The sequence below is a fragment of the Thermobia domestica genome, chromosome 9 (assembly GCF_964235325.1).
Source record: "Thermobia domestica chromosome 9, izTheDome1.hap1.1, whole genome shotgun sequence".
In the NCBI taxonomy this organism is placed as follows: domain Eukaryota; kingdom Metazoa; phylum Arthropoda; class Insecta; order Zygentoma; family Lepismatidae; genus Thermobia; species Thermobia domestica.
This window is the reverse complement of record NC_137462.1, coordinates 135,942,874-135,966,289: the sequence shown is the minus strand read 5'-3', so window position 1 is coordinate 135,966,289 and position 23,416 is coordinate 135,942,874. Positions and strand designations below refer to the sequence as shown.

General features: G+C 33.7%; 1 protein-coding gene across 1 annotated transcript in view; it reads right to left on the bottom strand.

Annotated features, from left to right (window-relative positions):
• The window catches only part of LOC145695053 (uncharacterized), a 30,317-nt gene extending 27,575 nt beyond the window's left edge, over positions 1-2,742 (bottom strand). Inside the window, exon 1 of the mRNA XM_081771886.1 lies at positions 2,584-2,742. Coding sequence (XP_081628012.1) covers positions 2,584-2,727 — 144 coding nt within the window. The 5' untranslated portion in view covers positions 2,728-2,742. The remainder of the gene's footprint in view (positions 1-2,583) is intronic.
• Between the last annotated feature and the right edge of the window lie 20,674 nt (positions 2,743-23,416).

Here is a 23,416-nt window from a genome sequence, read left to right as displayed (position 1 = left end):
TCTAATTAATTAGATAGAAACTTGCATCACATTACATACATAAAATGGCAAGTTCAGAGTACAAACAATCAAGTCTACTTTTAGGTCATTTTGAACGTGTTTCTTCTTTAAGATCTCTAACTGAAGCTCTTTTCAGTGCATAAAAGGGTCATGCGCACATATTGTAAATAGCTCTTATAATTAAAAAAAAAAAAAAACAGTAGTAAGTACCTAAGCGTACCGTACGAACATAATATTTATCCTTTACCTCCACCTTTGGTAATTTTACTTGATTCTTTTGTGCTCTGAACGCTCCAAAGAAGTTTCATTTATAGTATTGCTCTATTTAAGTAAAAATGTTCTTAAGCTGGAAGTAATTCTCAAACAATACTGATTAACTCTTTTTGTTCGAATTGTGAAACTGCATTAAAACAAGAAGCAAGGTCAAAATTTGGATAGCATGGTGGCTTGGAGTTTGTTACAAATGACTATGCAATAAATTGATCAACGTGTTTGAGGTAATACTTACCGCTCATAACTTACCATATAGTAAGTTAAATCGCAACTAAATAGACTTACACATTTTATTCGTGGTAAAACACTCTTTCAATATATTCAACCGTAAGTCTCAGGTCTGTCCTATCGAGTCTCAGTCGCCTATGATAACAATATTAGCAGAAAAAATTGACAAATTCTTCTTTAAATAATTTGAACAATTGTACGTTATTCGAAAAAAAATATTCACACAATTAAGAATTTTTATTGCTACAGTCGATCATTATTTATATAATTCGTTAGCCCTTCCGCTAATAAAGTGACTAGCACGTATGCCTTAGATCGCGTGGTCCTGGGTTCGATTCCTGGAAGGACAGTAAAAATTAAGTGTCACAATCATTCACTTTCATTAATCATCTATCTTTTTTAAGGGGATAACTGTGGGACGTTAACTTCATACTTTTATTTACATAAATTATTAGAACAATCATTCGAACAGTTTTGTTGGAATATGGTAATGTTTCATTCAATTGTTAAGACGGCAATCTTGTCTAAAATTGCTGATTTATAACAATGGCAAATGAAGAGCCTATATTTCAAAATATCATACCGATATGAAAGTGAGGAAAACCTTTAGAAAAGGTTCAACTAAAATTGTCGTCCACGGGTTTGGAAGGAAGGTATTCAGCTTGTGGAAGAAGATACGTAATATTCCTATATTCGCTTCAGTAGAATTATTTTTTTTAACACTACTTTGGTAGATTTTTCTTTTTAAGCAATAGAAACAGTTCAATTAGTTGTAGAGTGTTTTTAGAATTTATCCCACACTCGTTCGATTTCTTGTTTGGTAAGGTATTACTCGTAAGCGATCTTCTAATACTTTTTGTTGCTTAACTTAAATCCGCCTACTTCTTCCGTTCTCATTAATTTACATTCTTCATTCATTACAGTGCGTAAATCATTTAACAATCACTAAGATTTCATTTTCTAAATACTTCATATTGTTCTTTTTTTTTTTTACCATAACATTCAGAACTGTCAACTAGGAAATGTTTCTATTTTAACAAATAATAAAAACCAAAACCGTTTTTAGAAAATATTAAGATAATTGCAATATTATGCTAAATGAAAAGTAAAAAAAAAATAGTAATTTAGTAACGCGTGCAACGTTATGACAGATGTTAGGTAACATTCGCAAAGTCCAGTTAATGAGTATTTACAGATTTGATCCCAGAACATGTGGAAATGCTTTTTCGATGGCACTAAAGGATATCTGTAATTTCTTTTCATACTTACGTATCTTTCCTTAATCCTACTTACGTTTTTTCAATATCATTAACTGACATTTTTTGTCAATTAACGTTAAAGTGCATAATCGTTCAATTAAAGTGTCCATTTACTAAATAGACTATTTCAAATTGTTCTTTGTTTCCCTCCAGATAGTTGCGGCTCTTGAAGGAATTCACATCAGCGAAGATTAAAATTTCATCTAACCAGCTAAGAGAAGGATGCTTCATATACTTTTGAAAGCTGTATACAATAATTGGTACTTTAGGTAAACTTCCTTCTGTTATATCGTAAGAATAAAAATTAAATTTTTACCGATGCAATTTCCCTAAATAGCCACAACTACTTTTAAAACTGTTAACTACGAAATATTGTAATAAGTTAACAAATACCAATAATAAAAAAGAACCCACTGTTAGAAAATAATAACATAATTACATTGTTATGTTAAATGTAAAGTAAAAAATAGTAATTAGGTAATACATACAACTCTATGACAGATGTTAGATAACAACAGCACTCCGCAAGAAAATAAAGAGGACTTTAAAAAAAATAAAAACAGAACCACCACTGTAAAAAAAGTCACCGATAACAATAACACCACAGCATCATGCAGCAACAGTCAGTCAGACTCTCCTCGACTGTATGGTAACAACTCTCTCTCTCAAGTCAAGTGAGGTTATACAAGAGAGAGAGAGAGGAAAGAGTTCTACAAACACACAACAACCAAACTTTCCTTTTCCTTATGTTTCCTCTTAACAAGAAACGCACGATAGAGAATCACACAAAACTACCGACAGCAACAGCGTCTGATACACTCACCGGTATCTTCATGACTACAAGAGAAATGTTCTTAAGGTTGGGTTGAGTCACTGGTGCCTCAACAGCGAGGTGAATGGAACAGCAAACTCCATCAGCGCAACTTCCTGTTATATGTAAGACGCAAGACCCGATTTCACTTTCCATCCGTCCTGTTCATTCTCTTTTTCTTCTTATAAGATCAAATGCGTTCTTTGATACTTCTCCTCCCTATCTTGTTTGTGGTTTTTCTTCTTTATTTGCAATCAAATTGGTCAGTTGGGAAGAAAAATCGAAAGTGTTTTAATCCGGTTATGTCGTTTATTTTGGGGCGGAGTAGACGAAGGAGGGTGTAATATATATTTTTTTATGTTCCTCTTTGACTCCTCCTGGTGATGATTAACAATTGTCGTTCTTGTTTTGTATGACCGGATGACAGGAGAAAAGTGAAAATAAACCCTGCCAAAAAATATACACATACGTATTTTTTTCAATCCTTAAGATGTCACTTTGTCCGTTAAATACGAATTACGAGAATGGTATTATCATTAATACATATATATTTTTTCTTTCGTTTTTCGTTATTCGTAATATAAGTTGTCTAATATAGGTTGGCAGTGGAAAGTTTTCTAATGGTGTTTTGCCATTACTGTTTTATTAGGGTTTGTTCTTGTTATGGAATTTTCGTTTCTATTTATTAAAAAGGTTATTGAAGAAGTCATACAACTGTTCCTTCAGAATTAGAACTATCATGATTAGAAATCTCTTAATTTTGAAAATCGACAAGACACAATTTCTGTAAATTTATAAAATTCTTTTCCGTGTAATTATGAAATGAATTGAAATAAAATTTCTAGTTCGATGTCTCATGATTATACAAATATTCTGTAAGATAAAGGAGAGAGGAATAATTAATAAAAGTAGGTAATTATGACAGAATTCGTTTAATAAGAATACGCAACAGAACGGGAAACCTTGAGAAAACTCACGCGATGTTGTTCACCATTCACTCACTTAGCCTCGAGTTGAGGAAGGGACCACTCGCATCAAAAAGGAATGCTATACCAATGAGCTATCGTGCACAATTTAGAGGTATTGCGTTTTAATCCTATTGATAGTCATTTTGTTCAAATTTTTTCTTCCTTTTCTTTCAGTCATATAAGGTGAAGATCCTAGGAAGAATCATCCTTCCAATCTTCCATTGTTAGCTCTAACCAGTATAATTTTTACTAAAAGCTGGATTAGAAAAATATTTAAAGCAAAATTCAAACTAACAAAATTCAAAGAATCCAATGGAAATCCATGTCACGACCAAGAAACCAACAAAACATGTAACTGTTAGTAAATATGGAAGTAGTCCATGGTTTGACAATCATCCATGTATACTATTGGAAAATCATGTTTGGATATCAGTGGACACTTCAACACAGTGTATAATGAGTGAATATCCTTTCATGTCTCAATATCCTTTTTTGTTAATTTCCACTTGTAAATGAGAATTCACTATGCATATCACATGTTCACAAAATATATATCAAACTGAACACTTCTGCGACAACGGGCGGTTGAGGAAATAAACTTTTAGAGAGCGGCAATGGACGACAGCAACAAGCCTGGCAGAGTAGATCTGGCGGCCTCGGTGAAGCAGCGCTGTATCATCAAGTTCCTCCTAAAAGAAGATGTGAAATCTTCTAAAATCTTCAGAAGATTAAGTGCGCAATATGGCGATGAAATCTCAGTCGCAAGTGTAAGAGTGGTGTTCAAAATTCAAAGTAGGAAGAGAATCCGTTCTCAACTTCGCCCTTACTTCAGTCGAACTGCTGCAGTCAATGAAACCAACATTCATCAGGTAGAGCAGCTCATTGGTGTAATCGACGCATCAGTGTGAGAGATTTGAGTGCGGAAACAATCATCAGCGTCGGAAGTGTAGAATTGACCATCCACGAACACATGCACTTCCAGGAAATCACAGACAGATGGGTCCCCAAAATGCTAACGTACGACCAGAAGCAGTGCAGGGAAAACGTCTCATCTAAGCGTTTGCAGCGATTTCAGGGGGAGACGAGAGCTTCCTTGCAAAAATAATCATCTGCGATGAGAGCTGAGTACATCATAACACTTCGGAGTCAAAGTGCTCCAGCATTCCGAGTTCAGCGACGACGAAGTCAAAATGTATGTGCTGAAATGGCTGAAAGTCGTTAGTCATTTTATTATGGAAAAATCTAGAAGGAGTAATTTATTTTGGGGGGTGTTTTCTCTGGGCTAAATTTTCCGAAGGTATCTTATAATTTGTACATATTTCACAAGAAAATCTTTCATTAATAAGTGCAACACAACATTGGAACGAGAAAGTTCAGTGCGGTGGTGTATACCTTTCATTAATTTTTATTTTGGAGAGACAAAAGGTGAAAAGACAATTTGATGATTATGAAAAGAAAAATTGAATTCGAAATGTCAATGGAGTTACACGTTTCATAGGCCATTGATATCAAGGAAGTGATTTTTGATATCCGTTCGTTCAGTCGTCTTGATGTACACTTACTTACCTAAAGGCCATACCACTCAACGTATCAAAACTAAATTTTAAACTTAAGTTTCTTTATATTGGTAACTTACCTAAGAGTTTAAATAAAAAAGTGTGATTTTCTCGAAATGGGCTCCAACGATTTGGTTTATATTTCAAAAATCAATTTTCCAAAAACAATTCCATCGTGTCGTAGTGAGTTTTCTTTCAGATAATTTTTTCAAAAAGGATTCAGGCAATTTTGTCCATATTCCATAAACAATTGTATCATTAATAACATGGCAACATGGCATAATTCAGCTGGATTTAAGGGGAGGTGCACCGGAGCACATGCACCTCCATTCACTGTAAATATATACTATCTAAAATGAGAACCTAGCAGTGAAAAAGCAACATTCCGAAACTTACTGCTGTCATGTGTCCATTTGAGGCTTAAAATAAAGCATAGTTTAAATCGATTTTCTGAAGGTTGAAGGACAATGATTCACTGAACAAAGTAATATTCCTCATTCAAACCACAGATGCCTAAAGGCATTTAATAACTAAAAAAATTAAATCTAAATAGTGGTAGTTATTGGTGCGCCCCTCTTCAAGATCCGACCCTGTTTGTGCATTAAAAAAATTACGAAAAGTAACTTATCCTTGGTGGTGGTGTTTTAGATGGTGTTCTCAAAAACGACTCAGGAGATTTTGTGTATATATGTTATAACTAAATATTTCGTTAATAAACTGACAAGACAACATAATTTATTTGTGCTGAAAAGATTTACGACAGATAATTTATTCTTCGGGGTTAATTTGTTTGCGGACGATTCTCTCAAAAAAGAGTCATGTCATTTAGTTCATATTTCATAATTAAATGCTTGACTAATTACTCTATAACACTGGTAAATAATTCCTTACGTAAAAAATCAAAAGAGATAGTCTACTCTTGGTGATGAGTTTCTTTGCATACTACTTTCTCAAAAAACGATACGGAAAATTTTGGTCATATTTCACAAATAAACATATCATTATTATTCTTATATTGTAATGTTGCATAAATCACTTTTATGAGAATATTCACAAGAGATAGTTTACTCTGGGGTGGTTGTTTTGACAATTTTTTAAAATACCACTCATACAATTATGTTATTCTTTTCTAAACAAATATTTCTTTAAAATCCCTAACATATTTTATAAATTATTTCTTATGGAAAAATTTAGAAAGGGTTGTTTACTTTTGGGAATGTTTTATTTCGGTGAAATTTTTCGAAAACGTCTTTTATTTTATTCATATTTTACAAAAAAAAAAGTTTTATTAATAACTGTAACACAACACGATTTAGTTTGAGGAATTGGAACAAAAAAGTTTAGTGCAGTGGCCCTTACCGGATGGATTGGTATTTAGACATTTTTCGTAGTTTTTATATTATTTTAACTTATTTTTTGACTGAATTATTGAATAATGATTACTTTAAAGTATGATATAGTCGTATTAAGAGTTAATAGTGAAACATAAAGTGTGCACCTGAATAGATAACTCAGTTCGATATAGATTTATGTTCAGTTGATCAAGAGGGACACGATGGCTCAGTGATGAAGCGTTTACTTATGGTGTCCAGGGTTCCTGGTTCGATCCCTGGCTAAATAAGTTTCTGGTGGACAACATCGTGCTTGTGGGTTTTCACAAGCTACTTCCGTTTCTCCCTCTTTCTCTTTTCACCAATTTTTCTATCATCATTCACTTGCTTTAATCATCGTCCCTCTTAGCCTAACAGTAATGGTTAAAGATTTCATTTTCATTTTTTTTTCAGTTGATCAATGGGAAAGACAGCAAAAGTCTTAACTACTAGAGCTTCGTACTGTATTAAAGATAGATAAATTTCCGGATGGATTGGTAATTATCTTGAAAGATGTAATGATCAGGATAGTAGACATGTGTGAGATCATAAATTGTAATAAGATATTGCAAATGGTTATATTAATACGCGATCCGTCCTGGAGCCTTGAGTCTGGTATATAAATCATCACGCTCTGGATCCAAGAGTCAGCTATATGACGCTCAGGAACCTAGAGTTTGCTATATAAGTAATGCTGCTCTAGAGCCTGGAGTCCGCTACATAAGTCATGACGCTCTGGAACCTAGAGTTTGCTATATGTCATGCTGCTCTGGAGCCTGGAGTCCGCTATATGTCATGACGGTCTGGAGCTAGAGTCTCCTACATAAGTCATGTCACTCTGGAACCTAGAGTCAGCTATATGACACTCTGGAACTTAAAGTTTGCTCTGTAAGTCATGGTGCTCTGGAGCCTGGAGTTCGCTATATAAGTAATGCTGCTCTGGAGCCTAGAGTCTGCTATATAAGTCATGACGCTCTGGAACCTAGAGTCTGTTATATAAGTCATTGTTAGTGCTGGCTCAACATGTATGATCATATGTCAGATGTTGCCGAAGAAATCCTTTAAGTTAGTCATAGAATTGTTATTTTAATAATTGTTATTTCGTACTATTTTAGTAAAGCCGCTGAACAAGCCTATTTACCATTGTACGAATCAGTGGCGTCGAAACTGCCATTGCCATTCCTGACACTAGCAGAAGCAAAAAAGAAAAAAATATATACTCAAGTATCATAAGTTGAACCTCTACAATGTGTAGGACCGACATTGCCACGATTCGATTGAATTCGAATCCCCCTTCTCTCTCGCAACAAACATTAAAAGAACAGTTGGCAATTCAATTACTCAAATATTCATTACAAAAATTTGTAAATTAATGCATGTAGATGTATATTGCAAATTACATATTTTTCTATTGCGTCGTGTCTGGTGAAATCTCTTGAAACGTAACTAATTCAAACTAACTACACTCTATTTAAATGGATTCAAGGTTAAAAGTAACATTAGATGTTTAAAAAAAATAAACAAAGGAAGGAAGAAAAGGAAGAAATACGACATTGATATCAAAGTTTGCTTTTTTACAATAATTTAAAAATGAAATACTCGTTAACAACTGTGCACTAATAAAAGAAAGAAAATGAGGAATACTACCTCATGTTACAGGATATGTCAAGATTGTATCGTGAAGGTCATTACAAGTCTTCAAAATGTGAGCAAACGAAGAAAGCTATTATTAGTCTCAGTAACATTACTGTTCATGAGTGATGTAACGGAAAACTGAACATTGTAAGTGTAGTATGTAAATATATGAGTTCTAATAAGTATTAAGCAGCTATTCAATATCCATTTCCTACTATCAACGAAGCATAAAAAAAATTTTACTCGAACATAGTAGCTCTCTCCCTTCCTCTAATAACTATTTCACGCTCGTTTGGTGCATAGTTCAATTCCTGGCGGGTGAGGTTAGAATTACACGCATGACACATTACGATGGGTCGGATTCCACCTTAAACTTGGTGCTGAAAGGATCCTGGTTCGTTTTTCTGCAGGAGCCACGTCGTTCAGATCCCAAGTTGTGGTATAGGTATCTGTCTCTTATAGAATCGCTGTTAAAATTAGCGTTAAACTCAATTTCAACAAAGGGAGCACGGTGGTTTAGTGGTAGAGTGTTCGTCTCTGCTGCGTCAGGTCTCTGGTTTGGTCCCAGCTCGATTCTTGCAAGCTGCACCGATTTCGTCTTGCACTGAATAACAAAGGTACTATTATCTTCCTTACACCCTAAGATTTCAAAAAAACTTTTCAGGAAATGTCTGAAAATAAAATTTTGCACTGTGCGTAATCATGCAAACTGCTGCAGCTGCATAGCTTGCTTCCTGTAGTGTTGTATTTGAAAATGTTATAAACTAAATAAAATAAGTATACGAAAAGAAAGAAAGCCCTAAGATCTGTTGTTAATATAGATAAAGAGAAATGCTTATATGTAAAGAATAAATATATCATTTTTGACTTTTTTTTTTTGACGTAGTCATCTCCTCTGTTGAAGCACATGTCAGTACGGAAAATCCAAAATGCTGATGATAGAAGCTGGGATCCTGATCACGATGTCAGTTTGAACCGTATGCTTGACGTCATCATGTGGTCATTTCAATCGTTTGCTGTACAGATATTCTTTTATTTTGGTTAAAGATGGAAATCGAACGGGGCTAGATCCGGACGGTATAATGGATGCAAAAATATTATCCAGCAAAAGATTCACTGTCGCATGATCTGTATGCAAGTGTGCATTGTCGTGGAATAATGACATCGTCTCGACTAACAGTTGAGGCCTTTTGCGTTGAACAGATCTCTTCAGTTTCCGGAGTGTTACCCGATAAGCCTCAATATGTGATAAGGTGCACAAAAGTCCACCAAGAGCTCACCATGGATATCTCAAAAGATCGTTGTCATCAGTTAACCAGTACTAAGTGATGTCTTGACCTTCTTATCTGTTGGCAATCTTGGATTCATGTTGCACTGTCATCACATTTGTGCCATATACTTGTTGAAATCCTTATGAATTTGAACTGATTCTGAGCTTTTTGTTTACAAGAACCGAATAACAGATCCTACATATTATAATATCCACACAGAGAGTTTAGAAGCCATATTGTGCACCTCTTATTCAGGGAGTATGAGGCACTGAAACCTGTTTACGCTACCACTAAATTGTCAAGATCTGAACTTCGTGTTAGTCAGGTAACAGCTTTCTACCTGCAATAGTGAAATATATATATATATAAGGAAAACTCACTTTATGATTTTCCTCGTATAATATTAAAAAGAAAGAGCGATATTTAGTAACTTTAAATAAACTCTCAGTTTTTCGTTAACTGTTGTTAAGCAACGCTGATATTACATTACATTATTGATAAATCACAATAAATGGTTATCTAAGAACTATTGTATACACGTAAACATGTATGTTTATGTGGCAGGCACAGTCAACTAAATTTGTCTCGGTGTGCTTTATCAAGAAATTAGAATAAATTATATATATATATATATATATATATATATATATATATATATATATATATATATATATATATATATATATATATATATATATATATATATAACTTTCAAGAATCCCTTCGATTCAAAGATAGCCTTTGTATTATTCAAAATACTTGACTCCTTATTACAAACAGTGGGACATATTATCAATATGATTATACGAGACAAATAGTTATAGCCTATTTATAAATAGGTATTAACATTGGAAATGATTACATCTTACAATATTTTTTTGATTATTCAGTATGTAAGTAACAAACTAGAGTTGAGTGATATGACATAAGCATAGTAGCTGTCTCATTCAGGTAATTCAGGTATTTGAGGATAGTGTCAAGTACGGCATTGAAATCGCTGACAAAGAGGCTTCTAATGTTTACATCATTTTCTATAGCAAATTCGTTTGAATTAGTTGTGTAATATTAGTTGTTCTAATATTAGTGTAATACTAATCTCATATGGATTCATTAGAGGTGAACGATCCTTTTCGTTGGGGTTGAAAAATGAAGTTTGCTTAAATTTAGTAGGTTTAGGTGAAAAGTGCTATAATTCGGAAAGTAACTTATATTTTAGAAAAGTTGTAGTTTGTTTTATTATATATATAGATTTTTTTTTACCTGTGTTTGTGTACAGTTGGAATTGTGTATACAAAATTGTAGACTTTAGAAGAATGATTTTCTTGCAGATATGTACGTACATTTCAGTATTGAATAATTTAGTTTTAAAAATTGTTCAACATAAACTTCTTTAAAAAGTTAAACTATGTCCTATAGGTATAACTCATATGGAGATTGTTACGAAATAACATATCAGTAATCAGTTCGTATAGAAAGTGATAATAAAATGTATGATCCAAAAAAGTTGATTAAACTTTGTATTCATTTTTCTGAAAGCTAATTATATGGTAAAAGTATAGTTGCACCAAGTGAGAGGTAAACATCATGGATTCAATTATTGTAATTACTTATTTTATAGATGGAGATGTTACTATCTCAATGTAAAATTAAAAAAAAAGAAGAAGAAACCTCTTCCGATTCCTTCAGTGCACAAGGGATTCAAGTCCAATTTTGGTAATGTCTTAACATATTTCATATTTAAGATCTCTATTTGAAGCTTCAACTACTGCTTAGGATATTCATGTCTAGATATTATAAATAACTCTTACATTGTCAAAACACAGTGTTCACTTTAAAATATATTTAAACGGAACGTAGGAACTTTATATCTTTTTATATCACAACTTCGGTAATTGGACTTAAATTCCTTGTGCTCTGAGCGCCCCATTTAAGAATCAATTTATATACAGTGTGTCCATAAAGTTTTATGCCGGGTGGGTACTTATTTATCGCAAATTTTTGAATAAAAACTCAGGTTATCAATTATGTGCAAATTCTCATTGTTTATCATTAAGTAACCTAAAACACAATTGTTGCAGTAATTGTACGACAACAGTGTTGCCGGGGGCCGCGTTTCTGCCAAAAAAAACACCCATTTTACGGGCTTATGTTAAATAGTCTTCTTGCATGGCAACACTGCATCAACTTTGTCATATTTTCGCACTAATATGTAAATGTTGATGCATACTGCACATATACACAGGGATTCACCCGCAGGAAATCAGTTTTCTGCAACTGAATATTGATTTTTTTTTTCATTTTGTACATTTTTTTTTTATTTTTCACTTTCAGTACTTTCTTTCGTCACTATATAAAAACGTTACAAATTCCAACATTGGTCATGATCTCGAAAATATCCAAATAGCACACGCACATTTGTTTCAAGTCTCATATCTTTATTGTTCTTGGTTCAAGATATACGCAATCAAACTTTGGGTTGCGCAACTTTACGGATACACTGTATTTTAAACCTAACATTTTGTAGATCAAGGCAAAATAATGCAGGACCTACTTGCGATCCAAACATAACTAGTGAGCTTTTATGCGTTACGTACAAGTAACACTTCCCAAGTGTAACACTCCGATTTTGATAAAATTTGGCAGGTAGATATTATACATAAAATAAACGAATACGTTTTTTTTTAATTTTCTTTTGGAAGTTGACGTCCGAAAGACAAAAACAAATGAACCGAAGTGAACGAAATTGTGCACAGATATTGTAAACTTAAAATGAGGGAATACGTGTTTCGTATTTTTCCGGAAAAAGCGGTTGAAGGGGGCACGGATCCTTCCAAATCTTTGATCACGAAATATGAAAAGTGCTAATAACAGTATGCCAGATGTGTCTAAAGAACATGAAGAATTGCAACGAAACTTTGTGTAGGGACAATACGCAAGAAATAAACGAATACGGGTTTTTTTATTTGTCCGTTTATTTCATGTGCAATATCTACCAGCCAAATTTTATCAAAATCGGAGTGTTACACTTGGTAAGGTTACTTGTTAGTATCGTTAATCTTGATTACAAATATAATATAAAGATTGTCAAGCAAATACGCACCGTCAAGCAGGTGCATCATAAGATAAAGTTTCACTATATATATATATATATATATATATATATATATATATATATATATATATATATATATATATATATATATATATATATATATATATATATATATATATATAATATCTATATCAGGAGATATATTTGGGGCATACGAAACCGCATGAATATTAGAAACATTTTTATATACTGGATCAAATTAGATTTTACGTTATTCTTGAGCCTTCCTCATAAGTTTACAAGTAGTAAGTTTACTGTTAGAAATACGTGAGAAATTGTTAGGAATGGAGACTTGAATTATTTCTTCAGAGAACCTGGATATATCATTCTCTAGCACGGATTTAACAAGCCGGCTGAAGTGGTAGATCGAGATTGCACACCTTAAGAGACAGTCCATGAAAGTCCAAGATAAAAGCTCTGCATTTTCTCAGCTTGGGCACTCATGAAGGTAATGTAATTAGCACCCTACCCATAACTCCTTTGCTTCACCAGGTGTCCCAAGGATACATTTTAAACAGGCTAGATGAACCTTTGATATAAATACATAATATATATAGGTATATTAGGTCGAGGAAATTTTCCAACTCTGACACGAACGAACTCGGCTGTATAGTTGGCAAGTAGACTTCCTACGGACCTGGCTACTGCGGTTCTAAATAAAATATGTCGACACGATTACTCAGTGGTAGAGTTCTTACCTCTGGTGTTTGGGGTCCCTGGTTCGATCCCCAGCCACGTAAGTTCATGATGGACAACATAGTGTTCGTAAGTTTCTTCAGGTACTTCATTTCCTCCCACATTCTGATGTCACCAATTCTTCCATCATCATTCACTTGCTTTACTGTCTCCTTTAGCTTAGAGGGCGTAATCGTAGAACTTTAAACTGAAAGATTTCCTTTACAACGATATGTTGTATATTCCTACTTGTAACAATTATTAACTTGTAATATTGGGCTATAATGTGTTTTAAATATTTTAAATATATACTAGGCAGGTTCTGCTAATAGAAGAAGAAAAAGAAAAAGAAATAATAAGGTTATAATGTTAATATATAAATAAAAAGATTATTCAAATGTTTTATGTAATCTAATCTCGATGTCGTCGTCATGACAACAAAAATAAATAGAATTATTCAGAGAAGAAAGCAGATATCTTAGAAATTTGTATAAAAAGTAAACTGTACGCTTCTCCAACATATTTATTAAACTAATAATATAAAAGGTAATTAGTGTGTTTCAACGGCTCAATATATAAAGGATTTAAGAACCATAAGGATATCGTTATACATTTTTCTATATTAAATATGTGTTCAGTTGTTCAATTTCCGGATACCTACTCATCGCTAGCTATCTTGATAAATTCAAGTCATTTTCTCTTTTATATTAATAAAATACTTCAGCAAAAACGAAAGAAAACCGAGAAAGAAAAAAATGTGCATTATCAAAATGTTCTCTGTTTTAACTATTAAAGGTTGTCACTATATTTTTGACATACAGTTTCGTAATTCTTTACACAAACAGCTATCCGCCTTTTACTTCCATTCACATTTCTGGATCAACACTTTGAAAAAATATATATATATTAAGTTTTTATCTGGAATCAAACCCGGGATCCCGCATAATAATTGCTAGCTAGCTAAATATTAGGCTACATTTTTTTTCCATCTTCTAAATTGAAATGTCTCCCATGAACATCTTAGAAACACTGACATATTCATGACATAAATTCCTTCGCCATAAAATATATGTGACCATTAATATTTTTGTAACGCTCCCAAAAGTCAGTTTATTGACTCTACTTTCAACAGGTTTGAATTCAAGAAACAAACAGAGAGCTTTGAATGACATTAAACATATTAATTCAAGTACTCTTCCAAAACGATATTTCTTTCTATCCTTGTCGACAAACGACAAGTTTCACTATCATCATTTCGAGAAACTGGTTCTCTTTATTTTGATTTACACTTATAAAGCGATACTTAACAAACAACTTCATATAGATGTCTCGTTTTTGGAGGTGACGTCGAATATGTATCATTAGGGTTATTTTCACTCGTTAGTTCGATATGCTGTAATCATCTGGACTTTCTTCTCTTTAAAGGCAGATGTTTGTATTGCTTTAAGTCTAAGTAAAATGGGATTTCGATGAATTTGCAGGTTGGAGAAAGTAAGATTGACAGATTAAAAAAAAAGAAAGAAAAAAAAGGAAAAAATATCTGGATCCATTAATCTATCCAGGGTTAGCAAAGGTCAGAAATCCACAACTGGAAATTTTAGAAATAAAAAAAGGAAAAGAAAAATTAGTTGAAAAACTAGATTTCCTTTTGATGATGTTAATTGAATGTATATTATTCTTCTATAGCAAATTGTTATTATACCTCCAAAAAAAACTTTCACTGTATTCTCATAGAATACGAAATTAGGTAGGGGCGTTCTAATGATTTTTTCTTATTATTATTATTTATCCAGTAGCTGATGTTTAAGACATAAAAATAGACATGAAATAGGCGGAGTCTGTAACGGAAAATATAACATAAAATTTAGAAAGCGAAAACAGCAACGGATATGTATTCTACGCTCTGCATCATAATTTTTCTTTATGTTTCATTACATTAGGCAATTCAATTTCTGGGCCTTCGGCATCTATTTTCAAAGGCTCCTATTTCTCTGTAAATTTGAGGGGGCCCATTCAGATGCAGAAAGTACGTATATGAGGATTTTAAGACAAATTGCATTCAAATTATGCAAAATATTGTATATTTATAAATGCAATACGGGGACCCACATGAGCTTTGGGGGGGCCGGGCCCCCTCGGCCCCACAGGATCGGCGGCCTTGTCTATTTTCATGTTAAACCGTCCCTCGGTGATCACACTATCCAAGGAAAGGGAAAGAAGAAAAGATTAGGAGAGGAAGGAAACGGCCTGGGACATATTTTATGTACCATCCCAGCATTATTCTGGTGTAAATGAGGAAAACCTCACTCAGGATGGCTTGCCTGAAAAAGGGTTTCAGGACCTTTTTGACCGAATGTCCCCCACCGGGAATAGAATATCTCATTATATTAATATTTCTGTATTATTGTATTGTGCATTGTCAGTCCGTACATCTCTATAAATAATATGTATTCAATCTGATTGTAAATAAATAAACATCAGTTACTTATTACTAAAATCTCCTCTGGATATTATTTTTCCTGCATCTGATAAGTTTTCTCACGTATTTTAATACCAAATTAACAATAAAAGTGATAGTTTTCTTCAGAAGAGTATACTTTAACGCCTCTTTGATAGTGTCATCATTAAGTACTTTTACATACGCCCACGCAAGAAGAAGACAGGAACTCTCTCCTATTAGGAACATCAAATTGAATATATATCTGATAAATAGGAACACTATATATATCTAATAAATATTCAATTAATCAACTTATAATACAAATACTAATAATAATATATCCTGATCTTTAAAATTTATCTTTTTTATCTTCATCGGAAAAGCAGGTTTCAAATGAAATGTAACATTACTTACATATATGAACTATTTTTGCCAACTCAATAAGTTTTATTCCCATTAAGCTATTAAAATTAAAAATTGATAAGTTCTTAAGCTGTATAGTTATGGGTTTGCAAGCCTCAATCCTTTAATCTCAAATTATTTAGTAGGTAAAGGACTCCAGATAATCATTTGACACTGAGTAACGCACTCATCAAAACATATAACAAGTTTCCCTGTTTGTATCTATATGAAGCTGGGAAATGAAAAACTTGAAATTTTGGAAGTGATAGAAAAGAACTAAGAAACGAAAATATTTCCGTTCGATTGAAAAAGAAGAGTTGAATGATACTGCTATTTTTTTTTAACTTTACACTATAAATACATAATCAGCCTTTTCTACCTGTATAACTTACATTTTATTTACTAAAAGATAAAATAGAACTTAAAAAAAAAAAAAAAAAAAAAAAGGAACTGTAAGTTGATTGTAGGACTCAACAATGCAGAAGTTCGGGAAGTTTAGATTGATGAAATAAACTACCCGAAACGGAAACTCATAATCAAACTAAAAGCACAGAAAGAAATAAAGAAAGAAAAATAATAGATTCGTCATTCTAACAGGCTTTCTAAAAAGTGTTGTTTATTCACGAAGAAACATAAATGTGAAAAATAGATACGTTTGTTTTTTTTTTTTTTTTTTGTTCATTTATCGGTTTCTTCAAAATACTAAACCATAGAACGTATCTTAAGTCATATTCCAATCCCAAATTCGGCAAATCATAATCTGTAACATTAGTGCTGAAAATGAATTCAAGATGATATCACCTAGTCAGGTTTTTTTTTTTTTTTTTTTTTTTTTTTTTTTTTACTTGGAAATTATCTTCAAATATCTAGAACAGAAACAAATAATTTTAAGTCTAAACAGGTGAGTATCATTTCACAGTGTAAAACTGAAGACTTCCAAACTATGCGAATTCAATACTCAAACTTCAAGTAGAGCTCCTTCGTGGCTAAGCGGTTAGCGTACGCGCCTTTGGCGTGGGAGACCCGGGTTCGATTCCCGGCTGGAGCTCAGGTGGGGTTCGGATTCCACGTTAATCAGTAGGTCCACGTCTCATATAGCCTCGCTGCTGAAAGGGACGCTAAACTAAAATCGATCAATCAATCAATGAAACTTCAAGTAGTGCATCCATAACTACTGGTTGCAATAAAGTGATAAGACCAAAGATTGTGCTTGTTCCTCGGGCACTGAATTCATATCAAAAAGCCAATACTCACTATGATTTACTGTTTTTGTTCTATGACGATAAGGGTTAAAATAAAAAAATATTTTATTTCAACCACTTCCGGTTTGAATAGTGGGCTAAGGAAGGGGATGAAACCTATTCTTGAGATACTGAATCTATCGCAATAAACCTCATCTTAATAGCATTTAATGATTTTTCTCTACGGAAATCAGTATTGAAACTGGAAGTAATAATAACTTTGAACCATTTCCGGTTTTGGTATAGTGTTTTGGATAATCGTGATATATTGCCTTGAAACGCTGAATCGTTTGAGAAAAACCGCTTTTTCCTATCTGGCGGTTTTCGTTCTGTGGCGATAAACGCTAAAACCGGAAATGGTTAATTTTAACCACTAATATAGACAGAGAGCAGCAGTCTTAAACATTTAGTAGTCAAACATGTACAATCTCTCAAGTTTGCTAAATATACATTGTAAATGGTAGTTACAACTGGTGTTTTATTCATAAATTCAGGGTTTATTTCTGTCAGTAGCTCCTGTCCTCATTGATCGTTCTTCACGCTCCTCCAGATGCTTAGTCTTGGTGCTAAGAACGACACTAAACTCCGAACTAACCAACCTAATTGAAGATACCTTAGTGCACCTAGACTTAACTGATTACACTACCACCTATCAGGGTTAGAAAAAATGTTTCGAGTAAAATTTACGTATATTTTACCCGAATCTGCAATTAAAACGACTTGCTTCCCGTGTTTTTTTTTTTTTTCAGTTTCTTCCCTTTCTGACCAGAAGTGCGGAAGCGGGAGACTAATTTTAGGTAAATTTCTCTCTGAAAAATATTAACTTTTTATTTCGTACATTTTTCGTCGAGTGCTTGTTCCCCAACATATTTTGCAGTATGAAGTAAGAAAATTCACACCTATATATACAAGCTCATCCCTCGTTTTAATGTACCTCTCCATTTTTTTAAGTCGGTTAAAAAGAAAGCATGAGCGATCTAATGTTTCCGATTGTCTGTGAGCTCCTGGAATGGCTAATATCAATTGCAAATATATGCAGTGGCTAATATCTACAATTACATTCTGAAAGAAAATTGAATAATACAGCACTATGTACTATTAATCAAGTGCAATATCCAACCTGGCCGTGTAAAATACCCGATACGCTGTAAATATTCATTATAAGACAGCTATTTCACCATTTTTGGTTTAAAATCAGGACTTTGAAACTGAATCGGCTCCTCTAGATTTTGAGCGTCATTTTCGAAATGCATTATATCGAGGTCCGTGAAATCGAGCGATTAGTATATATAATTATAATTATTATTTTCATATTCTTTGAAAGTGATAAGTATTAGTGAAAAATAAAACAATCAACGTAAGACTTGAATTATTATTTAACCCTGCATATAGAATCCTAAACCTTGGTAGAACAAAAATACACTCATGTATTTTGCTGATGAAATTTCATTACAAATTTCAATTTTAAAAAATACAGAGTATCGGGCAATATTTTTGGTGTTTTGATTAATCTAGGAAACAGTAGTTTAGTTGTAAACCTTGTGGTCAGTTTTGGAGACCAAGTTGCGAGTCCGCTAGCCACCACCATCGTCTCTACAACAATTTGAAGTTGCGTTTGAGGAAAAATGGTACAACATCCCTTTGATAACATAACCATACGCGACCCGTATTTCGCCATTCTCTGTCGACTGCAGGCCGTTCTGCGTGTCAAAGGTGATCCTACTCGCTATTAATAAAATAGGTGCAATTTTTCAGGTATTTCCACATTTTTGTCCATCTATATATATATATATATTTGGTCAAGAAATTAATTCGTGCGGGTGGACAAGAGATGGCGCAACGAACGGAGCGTCCCACAGTTCCGTGTATCCACACATGTGTTGCAAACCCCTGTCATCGCGTATCGTTCGTAGTATAGGGCAGTGGATTAAAGCGTCAACAACACCAGTTTGTAGTTAAGTGAACATGGCGCAATTTGTGCCTGATAAACTGTTTTTGCGGGGTGTCCTGCTGCATTACTTTAACATGCAGAAAAGTGCGACTGAAAGTCATCGTATTTTGGTGGAAGTGTACGGTGACCATGCTCTAGCTGAGCGAACGTGTCAGAAGTGGTTTGCACGGTTTAGAAGTGGTGATTTCGGCTTGGCAGACCAAGAGCGAGCTGGACAGCCAAAAAAATTTCAAGACGAAGAATTGACAGCATTGCACGAGCAGGATTCGTGTCAAACGCAGGAACAACTTGCAGCAGCATTAGGCGTTGATCAAACAGTCTCCAAACGCTTGAAAGCCATGGGAATGATTCAAAAGATGTCACATTGGGTTCCACATGAATTGAAAGACAGAGACGTTGAAAGACGAAAAACCATTTGCGAATTGCTGCTTCAACGACAGAGCAGAAAGGGGTTTCTGCATCGAATTATTACGGGTGATGAGAAGTGGATCCATTACGAGAACCCTAAACGAAAAAAGGCCTGGGTGAAACCAGGTGAACCAGGTCCATCACAACCAAAACGAGATATTCACTGTGAAAAGGTTATGCTGTGCATATGGTGGGATATAAAAGGTGTGGTGTACTATGAGCTGCTGCAACCGGGTGAAACTATGAATGGAGAACGTTATCGACGACAATTAATGCGTTTGAAGCAAGCTCTGGCCAGAACACGACCAGAATGGGAGAACAGACATGATAAACTTATTGTTCAACATGATAACGCTCGCCCACATGTCGCAAAACCGGTCAAAACCTATTTAGAAAATGTCGGATGGGAAGTTTTACCCCACCCGCCGTATTCACCAGACGTTGCTCCTTCGGACTACTACTTGTTCGATTGCATGAACAACGATTTGATTGGACAGCGGTTTACTTCTTCAGAAGATATCGAAACATGCGTCTCTGACTGGATCGCTTCCAAGGATGAGGACTTCTTTCGCCACGGAATCCGTACATTGCCTGACAGATGGGCGAAAGTGGTGGCTAGCGATGACAATATTTTTCTTAAGGTATTTATGTATTTTGTGTTTGTACTACAGCTTCAATGTGTGCGTACCAACCGCACGAATTAATTCCTAGACCATATCTTATATATAAAAGAGAACGCACAAATCCTTTGTTCCCTCATCACGCTAATACGGCTGAACCAATTTCTTTTATTTTTGGGGGGTTATTAGGATTTGGACCCTAGATGGTTTTTATCATATCACTTTAATTTTTAATTACCAGTGTCTTGAGATAATTGACCATTCAAGTGTCCATAACGTACAAATCCTTTGTTAGTTCATCATAGGTAAAAATAAACGTATTTATATGCAACCCGCATGACCGTGTCACTCGGCGGGTTAACATAAATGACAGGCGATATAATGTTAACATTTACTGCAATCTACTATGGTTTTTATCATATCACTTGAAAGCGAAAAAGTAAAAATTACTGAAGATGACCTGTATCCTGGGGCCCTTAACCCTTTAGCACCAGTGTATATTTACAGACATAGATGGGATCTCTTTAAAGTATTGTAGATCAGACCGTTAGTGGAACACTGCAACAAGTTATACATCGATCGATTTGTAAGAGTGTAGGCTTTCAGTTTACGTAATTGAACAGGACAATTCTGTGTACAAATTAAAACTAATAGAGGAATATTTAAGAAAATTTCCTTTAAAAACGTCACTTCTCGCAATTCTTTTAGTTATTACGTGACAATATTACATACTAGGTGAATAACAAAATGTATTTATGTGTCCTATTTCATGTTCAACTTAAACTTAAAATTTCATCAGTAAAATTATATTGGCAAGAAAAGCTCATTACTGTTTAAATAATAAATTAACGAAAAGGGCAACATCATTTTAACTCAACCGGTATACGATATACACTGAACATTGTATCAAATTACTTTCGTCATTCTTATGCTGCGTGCTCTTGGGAACGATATCCTGTGCAAAGAACAGAGTGCAACAATGAAAGGATTAAGGAAGGAAGCAGCAGCAATCGAAAAAAAAAAAAAAAGGACCGAGAAGCAAAATTGCACTGTTACGAATTTTGTTTAATTTCTACATTAAATAAACATTAAAAGAACATAACGAGTTCTACTAATAGCTTTTCAAGGATACAAAATGCACACACTAAGATTTGCAAACGATATTACGTAATTGGCATACAGTGAGAAAATATTGGCAGCAGGTCAAAATGATGGAATGCAACACGTGCTTAGCAGCAAATGTAAATAAACATCAACGAGCAAAAGAAACGTTGTGAGATGAGAAAAGAAGAAGAACGAAGACCTAAATTGATTACCTGATAGAAAAAAGTGCCGATATTCTGTTAATAAGGAAGTAGAATAGCAAGCAATAAAAGAGATAAAAAAAAAAAGATGTAAAATGTAGAAATTTAAACCAAAAAGACATTCGAAGGACAACAAAATCTTTAATTGGAAGCATCGATATAGAACTAATGGAAAGGCTGATGAAAGCACACGTATGGGAGCGCAGAGTTGTGTGGATATGGGGCATGGACTCCAGGAAAAGAAGCAAACCGAGAAACAAAAACCTTCGAAATGTGTTGCAATCGAAAGATGTAGAAAATTAGATGAGTACATATAGCATCAAATAAGAGAGTGTTACTAAGAAATTTTAAACTCTAGCTGGCTCTTCTTTAGTGCATAGGTTGTCCTGTTCCATTCTCGACAGCATTGACCGCGTTGCGCTGGTTCGAATTCTACAGTCTTATATAGATCGTCCGGTATTTTATCGGATATTCGATTTTTGATCTTCTTGTCAGGTGTCCTGTATGACCTCAAAACCTTGCGTTAAATGTTCAGTAATTTTTCCTCTTACTAGTCCTGTTGTATTCAGATTATTTTGGAGTGACGAAAGGAATCGTTTGTCGTTGAATTTGGTTGAATCGGAGCTTATAATTCACTTCGATATCGATCTGTCGTGCGCGAAATTTCCTGAAGAGTTGAAAGCAGGTAAATTCACTGAACTTATCAAAACTGCCAACGGTCAACAAAAGTACGTTTTCAAGATCGCAGCTTTCACTCCTTCATCCTCAGCTACATCTATCAATTAAATAATACATCCAAATCCCCCAGCCCCAGTAAAGCTGGTAATACTTATTTTTCAAGTATATTTTACGCATAAAGTAATTATATTGCCAATTACGATTGCTTTTCTATTTTAAATATGATAACTTCCTCCATGTTCCCTCTGGCATTATTATTTAAATTATTATTAGTTTTTTGACCAGAGTATGCATTTCTATATTAAAAATAAATTATTTCGTTACAGTTTCTATAACGTAACGTTATCTTCCTCAGACGTTAATATGTATGTTCATATTAATGTAGGTAATGATATATATTGGAGAAACAGGAAAAAAGCTTAAAGAAAGAATAAAATAACATAAGGATAACGTAAGACTTAAAAGAGGAAATAACGCGATATATAAACATGTAAAAGAAACAGGACATGATATAAATTGGGAATATTGGGATGATATACATTGGGACTTCCTTCTCATACAAACTCCATACTTGTGCAGACTACAGGTTAAAAACAGTTGTTTTCATCTCATATAGTATTGATAAGAAATATTAAAGTCAATTTAACCAATGTAATGATTGAGCAATATACTTAAAATCCTCTAAATCATATATTATTACAGTTTTAACGATGGAAAAATTGAACCTATTCAAGCTATGTTATAACTATGATACAATTAATCTGTGCGTTGTACATTTTCGTTTTCTGAATTAGATTGTTAATAAAGTTCCAGCTGAAAGGCGTAACAGCATCTTAAGCATTAATTATTATCTTTCTCTTGATTGTTCTATAATTGTGGATTTTCGCCTCTATTGAATTTATTTTTGTGACAAATCCATTTTATATCTTTAAATCCATGAAAGAGTAATTTATGTAGTTTTAAACTTTCTCCAGGTGTAAGTTATGATAAATCAAACCAAAATAAATAGACTTCGACTCATCTATGCTCAGTTTGATATTACTTTTAATCGAATCATGTACTTTCGTAATTATAACACGTCATTCTTAGGAGAGGATATTGCACTAAGTTTACATTGTATAGTTAGTATCAAAGTTTAGTAAGCCATAAATGAACTCACACTCTCAGCTCAAAGGGAGTTTAACTGACGTAAGATGATACAAACTTGCGCTTAA